The sequence below is a fragment of the Propithecus coquereli genome, unplaced genomic scaffold (assembly GCF_000956105.1).
Source record: "Propithecus coquereli isolate 6110/MARCELLA unplaced genomic scaffold, Pcoq_1.0 Scaffold61, whole genome shotgun sequence".
NCBI classification, from domain to species: Eukaryota; Metazoa; Chordata; class Mammalia; order Primates; family Indriidae; genus Propithecus; species Propithecus coquereli.
In genome coordinates this window covers 5,773,145-5,784,813 of record NW_012152063.1, presented here as the reverse complement: position 1 = coordinate 5,784,813, position 11,669 = coordinate 5,773,145, and the positions used below count along the sequence as shown (strand labels likewise).

At 33.9% G+C, this 11,669-nt stretch overlaps 1 protein-coding gene across 1 annotated transcript in view; it reads right to left on the bottom strand.

Moving 5' to 3' along the window:
- The window catches only part of ABCB5 (ATP-binding cassette, sub-family B (MDR/TAP), member 5), a 111,267-nt gene that overhangs the window by 46,475 nt on the left and 53,123 nt on the right, over positions 1-11,669 (bottom strand). Inside the window, exons 14-18 of the mRNA XM_012659400.1 lie at positions 11,170-11,331; positions 7,861-8,013; positions 1,395-1,538; positions 335-439; positions 105-182 (exon numbers count right to left, since the gene is read on the bottom strand). Coding sequence (XP_012514854.1) covers positions 105-182; positions 335-439; positions 1,395-1,538; positions 7,861-8,013; positions 11,170-11,331 — 642 coding nt within the window. The remainder of the gene's footprint in view (positions 1-104; positions 183-334; positions 440-1,394; positions 1,539-7,860; positions 8,014-11,169; positions 11,332-11,669) is intronic.

The window sequence follows — 11,669 nt, the reverse complement described above, 5'->3', positions numbered from 1 at the left end:
GAAAGGGAAGATTATGTCAGAAATTGACTTGAGACAGAACTAAAAGCTGGAATATTTTACAACAAATTTTAAACGAACTAAGAAAAATCCAATTAAATACTGACCTGATATAACATGGCTTTAAATGCCAAATGTCTTAACCTCATGGTTAAGATTTCCCCTGCTCTGCCAAAAAATAATCCCTGGAAAACAAACAAACAAAAATCTACATTTACTCTTAAATCTTTTTTTCTATTTCTTTGAAACATTTAATTGTTATATTTTAAAATCAAATAGAGAGGATAACGTCAAAAAGTAATTATGCTCTGGCTTGTTTAATTTATTAAAAGCTTACCTGCATGAAATAACTGACAAAGCAAATAGCACCCAAAATGACAAATATCATGGAATAAATTTCTGCATCATGCTTTAATGTAGTTTTATCATTATTTTCAAACATCTGAAAAGGAATAGATTTTTTTTTCATCAGTTGTTTGGAGGAAAATATATAAAAAAACAGAAAAAACTAAAATGTCTATACATCAGGATTTTTGGAATACATTTCAACATAAGAATAAAGCCACATACACATTTCTGGAGGAAAAAAGTGTACATTCTATCATCATCGATTCATTCCACATGATAAAAATAATTTGCTTTTAATTCTCTTACTTAAACTATATAAATATGGGATCAGACAATTGAGTCCTCTATCTGCTATTATCACAGTATATTTTCAAAGAAACCACTAGTTTGTTTGAATTATTATTCCTAATAATTTTGATAACTCGGGTTCTTAGTATTCTTCTGCTTAGAGTGGTACCTGTAATGTGAGACCTTTGTCTATGCCCCTAGAAATCGTTCCTGAAATTAGTGATTATATATACATAGACATTGATATTGACAAAGTGTAGCTGTGTGAATCAGAGAGACTGAAGTTCCAGGCTAGAACTTGAGTAAAGAGTGAAGATTTAACATGGATCTACTAAGATCTTTGAACCCACCAACTGTCCAGGGTCCGTTAGCACAATCCCAAACTCTTGTTATTTCCTCTCCTTGAACTGGCTGGTAATAAAAAATTGCCATTGTTCCAAGTAGTTGAAAGGAGAGGAGTTGTATTTGTCTATTTTATTGCTTCAGTGCTTTCGAATGCTGATACAACATGGAGTCAAAATTAGAAAACAAAGCAATTTCTTTACTGATCGCCCAGTCAACAAGGCCCAGCTAAACACTTCACAATAGATGCTGGCTTATCTGCTAAGAACATTAGTTAACCTTCCTATCATGAACCCCACACTAAGGATGATCCACTAACACTCCCAATTTCCCCCTTGTGGATCAGAGTGCAACAAGCTTGCTGTCTCAGATCATACTTTCTTTAAATTGTTAAAAATTAGCAAATCAGTTTTACTTACCGTTACAATTTTTGCAAAGATGATGGAAAATATTGGATGAACAGTTCCATTTAGAATAGAAGCCAATGTACCCAGAACCACAAGAGGCCATTCAGACTTGTTTAACTTAAAAATTTTTAACAGAGAAACTTCAGGAAGACTTGCCTAAAAAATAAAATACATTGGTTAAAAATGCCAGTTTGCAAGCATAATGGAACCGGCGGAAGTTAGCCAATCGCAAACAGGACTATAATGTAAAATATCAAATATAACAGATAGCATGATAGAAAGTATAATTTTTCTTAGAAAAAATTCACTGCCCATATTACTAATGATGACGCTAAAGCATAAACTAAAGGAACCTTGCCCAGAAGTGACTATTTATGCAATATCACCTTTTGGCATTTCATTCAGTTGCTATCATTAAAAAAGCACAAATTAGCTCACACGTCTGATAGCTAAGAATCACAGGAAAAAAATTAGGCATAGTTTTCTTTACTCTTGTTAAACTTGAAATACTCTAGGATGCTCTAGGATAGGGCAAAATCTAGGTAGGAGCTAAGCAGGGTAAGTGCAGAAGGTAAAAGTTTTGCTAGGATTTTAAGCTGGAAAGTTTTCCAATTTCATAATTTATTTACAAAAGCATTTTCCTAATGCCTTGGCTAACAGCTTATTTGAGGGTTCCTATTTACAAGTAAAATCCTGCAATATCTGAGCATATTTTTTAAACTCACCGACCCTTCAGATTCTGCATATTTACTAGAGGAATGATACCAGTTCCTATCTTATAAGATTGTTTCTAGAATTAAGCTTCATTCAGTACATTTGCAACTCTGTGTATTTGCAAACCATAAGTACTCAATAACTGTTAGCAGCCATTGCTTTGCTGGTGTTATTAGAGAAGATTTTATTACACAAAATCCCAAGTTTTATACAGAGAAAGCACAATGCAAGGAGGCATTCTGGTATCTGCCAGCCCTTTCTCGGACACGTGGAGATGACAAGGGTGGTCCCAGTGGTCAGAGGGTAAATAATATCATAACAATCTCACCTTGCTCTTGTTTGGGATATATAGTGGATTTATTTCAGAAACTTCAAAAATCTTGTGAATACATTTGTGGTGAGTAATTATTTTAAGTAGAAAAGTAGACAGTGAGCTATTTGGTATTTCATACCAAAACTTCCTCATAAAGTAATGACATTTATGAACGCAGTAACCAGAGAATTCCTCGTGAAGACTGTAAAGTAGTTTATAATTCTTGTTCTAATCTTAGTCTGATTCCTATAATGCAAACTGTGTGGTTTGGACAATAGAACTTTTAAAATTCTAAAGCCTTGAAAGTTTGTTTTCAGGATGGCTCAGACCATAATGATATTGGGTTACTTAGTAACTTGACTGTATCCATCATATTTTCTGCTGCAGTTTTCTGAAGCTCGTCATCATAAAAGGCATCACCTTTCAGTTAGGTCACTGTCCAAAAAAGTTGTATAACAACTCTTTTTCAAGCACTGAGCATGGTGCTAAGTGCTTTACAAAATTACCTTATCTTGTGACAAAACTAAGGCTTAGCATGTCCTAGGACACCACTACATTACATAGCCAGAAAATGTATGAGCTATCTTGCTTCTATTGGATAATCTATATTACACAGATCATTTAAAGATGTCTTTCGCCTCTGGGAAAATACACAATAACAGATTAAAATATGGTATCATTTAAATAGTATTATCAAGATAAGAAAATAATATAATAAAGACAAAACAAAAAATTTCAATAAAATGATGAAATATGCTGTACTATCTAAATACGTTACAGGTTATACTTGATTTAAGATAATCTGATATAAAAATATGAAATTCTAGACATTTTGCAAAGAGATACAAAAGAGTTTTAAAAAGTTAAAAAATGACCTTTCCTAAAGAATTTGAAATTTCCTCTGATGCATTTTAGAGTTTTATTGAGTGATACTTTTCATATAACAAACAGCACATATATAAACTGTACAATTTGATAAGTTTATACACAACTATACGCCTGTAAAAACATCATCATCATCAAGATAACGAACATATTTATTACTCCTGCAAGTTTTCTCCTGCTTTTTATAATCCCTCTCCCACACCTCTCAGTTGCCAGTCTTCTTCCTCCCCTCCTCCTGCAATTACTGATACGTTTTCTGTCAATATGGATGAATTTGTATCTAGATTTTTTATATAAATGAAATCATACTTTATGTACTCATTTTCATCTAACTTCTTTTGCTCAACATAATTATTGTGAGATTTATCCATGCCGTTGCATGAATCAGCATTTTGTCCCTTTTTATTGCCAAATAGTATTCCATTGTATGACTATATCACAATTTATTTATCCACTCACCTGTGGAGTGGATTAATTTGGGTTTTTTCCACATTTGGGCTATTACACATAAAGCTGCTGTGAACATTCATATACAAGACTTCTCTTTCATTTCTCTTGGGTAAATATTTAGAAATGAAATGGCTGGAATATATACTAGGTGTACATTTAACTTTCTAAGAAACTAACAAATTATTTTCCAAAGTAGTTTTAGCATTTATATTTCCACCAGATTTTCTTTTGCATTTCTTTAATGACTAAGGATGTGGGACATCCTTTTGTGGGCTTATTTCCAATCTGCTCATCTTCTTTAATAAAATGCTTATTCAAATATTTTGCCTATTTTTCAATTGAGTTGTTTGTATTCTTATTATTGTGCTTTGGGAGTTCTTTATATCTTCTGGATACAAGCCCTTTATCAGACATGTGACTTACAAATATTTTCTACCAGTTTATGGCCTATCCTTTTCATTTTTTTAAAAGTGCTTTTTGTAAATAATAAAGTTGTTGATTTTGGTAATGTCTGATTTATCAATTTTTTTTCTTTTATGAATTATGCTTTTGATGTTACATCTAGAAATCTTTGCTTAACTCAAAAGATTTTCTATTGGATTTTTGTATAGGAGTTTTATAATTTTAGGTTTTACAGTAAAGTTTGTAATTCATCTCGAGTCAATTTTCATCTGTGGTTTGAGGTATGGATTGAGGTTGATTATTTTGTCTATAGATAGCTAATTGATCCAGCATCATTTTTTGAAAAAAGTATACATTCTTGATTTAATTGCCTTTGCAATTTTGTTGAAATGCAATTGACATATTTGTGTGGATCTATTTCTCAACTCTATTCTGTTTCATTGATCTATTTTTATGACAATAAAATGTTTTGATTACTATGGTTTTATAGTAATCGAAATAGGAATCAGTAATTAGCTTTATAGTAATTGAAATATAATTGAAATCGGGTAGCATAAATCCTCCAATTTTGTTCTTCTTTAATTTTGACTATTTTGGCTTTTTGCATGGCCATATGAATTTAGAATCAGCTTGTCAGATTCTACAAAAAAAGCCCACTGAGCTGTTGGTTGGGATTGCTTTGAATCAATAGATCAATTTGGGGAGAATTGACATCTTAACAATATTGAATCTTCAGATTCACTCACATGGTATCTCTTAATTTATCTAGTCTCTTTTAAAAATTTTTCTCAGGAATATTTTATAGATTTCAGTGTGTGGGTCTTATAATCTTTTACTAAATTTGTCTCCAAGTATTTAATATTTTTGAACTATTATATATGACATTATTTTTTAAATTTCAACCTTCCATTTTTCATTTTCAATATATAGATTGGATTTGATTTTAGTATTCTTATGTGTTTTACAACCTTGCTGAACTCCATGATTACTTTTAGTACCTTTTTTGGTGGATTCCGTAGGATTGTTTGCGAAGATGATCATGCCATCTGTGAATAAAGAGTCTTACATCTTCCTTTCCTCTCTGGATGCAGTTTACTTTCTCACCTTATTACACAGGCTGGAACTTCCAGTAAAATGTTGAATAGAAGTGGTGAGAGCATACATTCTTGCCTTGTTCCTGATCTTAGTCTTTCACCATTTAGTATGATGTTAGCTGCAGGTTTTTTGTATTTGCTCTTTATCAGGTTGAGGAGATTTCTTTCAATCCCTCGTTTGTTGAGAGTTTTCAAGAATGGATGGTATATTTTGCCTAATAGTCTTCTGCGTTGATTGAGATGATCAGTTTTTCCTTTTTAGTCTTTTTTAATATGGGAAATTATGTTAATTTTGGAATATTAAACAAATCTTGCATTTCTTAGAAAAATTCTACCTGGTTATCACATATTATTCTTTTATATATTGTTGGATTAGATTTGTTAAATTTTATTAAGAATTTTTCCATCTATGTTCATGGGGGAATATTAGTCTATAATTTTCTTTTCTTATAATGTCTAATTCTGATATCAAAGTAATAATGTTATTCTCATAGAATGAGGACTGTCTCCTTTCCAATTTTCTGTTTGATAGAATTTACCAGTAAAATCACATGGGCCTAGAGTTTTCTTTATGGAAAAGGTTTTAACTACAAATTCAATTTCTTTTTAATAATATAAGATTATTCAAGCTGTCAATTTATTCTTGAGTGGGCTTTGGTAGTTTGTGTTCTTCAAAAAATTTGTCCATTTCATTTGAGTTGTAGGATTTTTTTGCATAAATGTTTTCATAAGATTATTTTATTATTCTTTTAACATATGTAGAATCTGTAGTGATGTGAGCTCTTTCATTCTTCATGTTGTTAATCTGTGTCTTCTCTTTTTTCTTGCTCAGTAAGTTCAGAGGTTTTCAATACCGATGTTCTCCATGAACCAGCTTTGGAATTCATTGTTTTTTTTTTTCTTTATCATTATTTTCTTCCTTCCAGTTTCTTAAGGTGGAAACTTAGTCTATTACTTTGAGATTTTGGTGTGTAGTGGTATAAATTTCTTTCTCAGTACCACTTTAAGCTTCATCCCACATATTTTGATATGTTCAGTTTACAATTTCATTCAGTTCAAAATACTTTTGAATTTTTCTTTTGATTTTTTTCTTTGATCTGTGCATTTAGAAGTGAGTTATGTAGTTTCTAAATATTTTAAGGTTTCCCAGACCACTTTCTGTTCTTGATTTCTAATTTAATTCTATTTTGGTCAAGTAATATACTTCATGTTACTTGAATTTTTTAAGTTTATTAGGACTTGTGTCCCAAAAAAATGGCCACTGAGTTGGTCCTTGGTTTGTTTCAGTTTTTGATTGTAAGATGGTGTCTATGTTTCTACCACGTCAGGCTCACAACTTTGTATAAACTGTAGTTCGAGCCACTGGTGCCAGGGTTTTCAGCCTCCTTTACAAAGTAGGTCTGTGACCATTGTTCAGCTTATCGCTTTGTGCTTTTACTGTAGTTCTGTTCTGAAGAGATACTTACCTTTTTTTGGAGGCTGAATACATTTTATTGTTTTTTTTCTTTTTTATGTTTTATCCATCATTTCTTTGTGTGTGGAGAACAGTGGTTGTATCAGAAACTTACCCCTTGGTCCAGAAGTCTAGAAATTGCTTTTCAATTTTCTGATTTTTACCTTTCTTAGGTTTTAAAATCTACTTTATAAATCTAGTGAATTTTCAGACTTGGAGGCAGATTTCTATTGTGTTTTCAGCAATTGCTGTGGCAGGTCCATCAGATACTAATAGACGTTTTACATCTATTTTCTACATTCCTGCCTAGCATCTCAGTATTGTACTATGTTCTTATTCTCAGGGCTGAGATACAGGGGCAAGGATGAGGGATTTCAAGGTACGTGAGGTTACAATTGAAAAGCAGCAGCAGGGGGCCAGCAAAGCTCAGCTGGGGTAGGGAGAGGACTGGGGCTCAGGAATGGGGAGTCTGGGAGAAGCAGGGGTTCAGGTGAGATTAAGATGCACAGGTGTTTATGAAAGGGTGCTGAAGAGAAAGGTCAGAGTGTGGCTAAAGTGGGTGTCAGGGGCATGTTCAGAGAAGGGAGGCAGAATCAGAATGAGACTTGAGGTACAGGTGGAGACTGAAGAGGGCGATAAGCTGGAAGGAGGGTTAAGGCAGGTGATGTGGGGCTGGGGCAGTGCCTGGGGTGGGAGGTGGAGCACAGCAGGCCTGGGAACAAGTACTCCCTGCCCAAGTGAAGGAGGCTACTTGGGCTGTGCCCTGGACTGGAGGCCTGGGCCACTGGCTGGGGCTTATGTGCAGCTGGGGAATGGCTGCATTTATGCTCTGATGTGACTTCAATTAATCTGAAGCATCACCAGTGGGTGGTCTCTCTACCACACTCACCAAGGCACTGTTTAACCGATGGTTTGCCTTATAGGAAAGAATAATGTAACATTCTCATGAGATTTTTTTACCCCAACAAAGAAGGGCCTTTGACATAAACGGTCTCATTAGACGGTCTCTTTCTTAGAGTGTCATGGTGATGCTAGAGCAAAGTTTGGGAAAGACATGTTTTGTGAACTCAGTGCTGTAGTAATAGTTTATTGTAAATAAATTCTACATTTAAGGATTAAATACAAATTGGAGAATATGTGGGAAAAACTTGGCAGTTGACCCATTACCTCTTTATAGTGGATGGATTCCTCAGACTCGTCAGTGAAGTCTGACGCTGTCTGACGCTTGACGCTGTTCCTGGGGCACAGAGGATTGGAGCTGGTATTTCCTTCAGTAGAACGTGTCGTTGATTCCATTTGTTCATCAGCTTTTTTGATATCCTTAAATGAAGAATATACAGGCTGTCATTATAATAATGCCGTAAAAATTCAAAGAAACTTTATTAAGCATCCATTTAAAACTGTTGTTGCCTTGCTATTAAAAATGGCACATTCTTGTGCAGTTCTTGCTGAATGGTTTTCAGGCTTGGCAAAGAGCTAGTAAGTCTAGCTCATACTAATGTGCTAGTGACTGACAATAGCTTATTGAGCCTTCTTTTTCAAAGACCTGTATAGGTAACTGGGGAAAATAATGTCTTAATCCCAAACAATTATACCACTAGCAAGGATAGCTCTTAGTCAAAGGAGATTTTTGAGACAGATGATACTCTTTTGATGCCTTTTTCCTAGCCTTTCCTGGAGCTTATAAATCTATGACATATAGCTAGGTACTCATATGTGAGGCTAGTCATGGGCCCAAGAGAGATCTCAGGAGACAATAACGTTTTCCGGCCTGTCACTGCTGCCCATCCCAAACTGTGACCGAAAAACAAAATCACTTTCTAGGGATACCGATTCATTGACAAGCTTAACAACTGTTAATCGTTTAAAGGTACAATGAACTTTAACCATCTTTGGACTGTCCCGACATCTTTAATCAAACATTCCTTTATGCTATCACTTTCTTTTTTTTTTTTTCCTACAAATTTCTCTACCACAAAAGAAATCTTTTATTTGGCACTTTTTTTTTCCAGGAGTTATTTACTTTGTGACAAGTTTAAGATAAAACTTTCATCTTTTCTCATAATAAAATTTTTTAAGAAGATGCTTTAAGAGTTCAAAGTTAATTCCTTTTCCTGAGATGGCTGCAAGACAAAATAATGATGACCGTAAGTTTTGGTATGTATAAATATATCTTTACCTATTTTTATTTTATTTTCACATAGGAACTCACTGAAGGAATATGTCTGTATACAATCATGTGCAATGTAGATAAGTAATTATAATATTAACCTCCATACTTTGAACTTTTCTGAAAAGTTTGATTAGACAATGCTAATGCTAATAATAATAATAATAAAATTTATTATACCAACAATAATTCTAAGCATTTTATATGAATTAGCTCATTTAATACTCATAATAATTCATTAATAGGTTGCTATTATTTTCCTCATGTTAGAGATTAGAAAAGTGAGGCACTGAGAATTTGAATAACTTGCCCAAAGTCCTAAAACTATTAAGTGGAAGAGTCAACTTGCAGTGACTCCAGAGCTCATAACCTTAACCACTTTGCTATGCTATTTCTCAGGATTCTTCTAGCAGCATTAACATTCGAATACTTGTGATCATCATGCATTCTTTTATTGATATATTGATTCATTTAGATGCCACAGGCAATAGTGGCAAGTAACTATGTCCAGAGTTTCAAAAATGAGTTACTTGTTTATGTAGACATCATGTATGTTATGTTTACTGTCTAACACACAGCATATTATGGCTATTCATTGAGTATTAATATTTACATTGTGTTGTTATATACAAACAGACATAATTTTAGGTAATCAGAGAATACTAATCCATTTTGAATAAGGTGTTTAAAATTTTTATATATTTATACCACAAACATACCAGTTTTGTTTTTACTACATAATGAAACCCTTTAAGTGTTGTAAATTTAAAAAATCTCAAAATAGGGTTAATTCAACTATGGTTATTTCTTTTTATTCTTACTCATTTTAGTTTGAAAATATTGAACTTAATAACTTCATAAATTATTTAATTTATTATGGATTGAAAATCATGCAGATTTAATTGTCAAATAACACCTCACCTTTATTTTTAAAGAAAACACAAAATATGAACTAATATAAAAAAAGTGAGAATCAGGCAGTCTTTGAATCAATATATAATTAAATTTTCAAACTTTTTTAAAACAATCATTGCTTCATAGAGGGTGTTTAGGAATATCTCATTCTAGCACAGTGGAGAAAGCTAGGGTTTGAGATTTGAAGTTATAAATTTGATGAGAAGATGGAGGCTCATAACTTTCTACATTTCCCAATTTGTAAATTACTAGTATTGACATGAAAGATAGAAAGTTGAAGAAGTGAAATAAACAGAAAAGGGCTGAAATTAGTTCTCTGTGGAAGAGCCCTTGGAAAGAAGTCTGCATTCCAGGGCGAGGGAAGGAAGTTGGGCTACAATGAAGAGGAGAGCTGGAGCCCAGTTCCTAGCTGGGCTAGAGCCTCATTATATTAATGTGCCCTGATGAAAGAGTTATGTGAAATCCAGCAGGGAGGATCTCAGGGCACTCAGAAACACAGATTCTCGGGAAGGGGAATTTGCTGTGTGCCCCCAGCACTGTCAGACCCCCTCTCAATTGCTCAATATGAGCTTTCAGCTCCACCTGTGAGGATGTGGTGTGCACACAGCATGGGTTGATGTGTGTGTCCCTTCGTTCAGCAGATATTTATTGAGTGTCCACTGTGTGCCAGGCACTCTGTAATGTGCTTCCTGCATATTAAGTCTCAACCTTCTGCCTGGCTTCTGTGAACTTCCATGATCTGACCCTTATTATCTAACTCTTTTCCATTATTCCCCTAACACTCATCTTTACTTATGGAAGGCTGGTCTTTCAGTTTTAGTTGCCCACCAAATTCCTTTTTACCTCCATGCTGCTATCATCTACCTGGATTTCTCCTCCATGCCCACCTTCAATTCCAACCTTTTAACCTTAAAGCCCTCTTCCGTGAAACCTTCCATGGTTAATACAGCTCTCTCCCTCCCCGTCAATCTTGCTTCTTATTTGTATAACTTGTAACATCTGTATGCACAATTTTGCGTTTTGTCTCTATAGCTAAGTTTTAAATCTTTAAGTAGGGATTATGTGTTATATTTCTTGCGTTCTAACCAAAAGATCACTGTAGTTAGACTGTCCCGGATCTGCCATATGCAAGCGTGGAAGCCTATTCGTAGTATGCCTGGCAAATATTAGGAACACATATCCATTTGCTCTTTAATCTCCATCATATTATCTAGCACAATGCTGAGGATATGAATCACACTCAATTTCTTCACTGAGGAACAATAAATCTATCCTAGTTGCTTTGTGAAATTTAAGATTATAATTTGGGACTTCTGTTTTCTAGTGTGGTATGATCTCTGAAAAGTTTTTAAAAAACCCATGAATATAACATTATGTCATGTAAACATTACCTGTGACATTGCAAGTGAGTAATATAGACCTTGTTTTGCCATTAGTTCAGCATGTGTTCCTTTCTCTGCCACCATCCCATCCTTTATGGTCACAATCAGATCTGCACTTCTAATCGTGGAAAGTCGATGTGCTACCACAATTGTGGTCCGACCTTTGCTTGCCTAGAGAGCAATAGGTATAGAAAGTAAATATAAAATTGGTAGAAATAACAACCTCTGCAATATTCAAGAAAACTTCTTGTTGCAGCATTATTTTAAATATCAAAGAATCTCATCCTTGGATATAGAAATTTGGAAACTTTAATTGATAGGAAGACCAATAGAAACTAGAATAAAAAGAGAGTCAGAAAATTACTTAGATTCCAAATCAGTGGTTTTATAAACAGTATCTTAGAATTAGAAAGTAACCAAAAGACTATTTAATCTGAGCTACCTAATAGCTTTATGGCTCTTAGTAACTAAAAGTAACTAAGTAACTTAAACTCACTATCTCTCTCTCT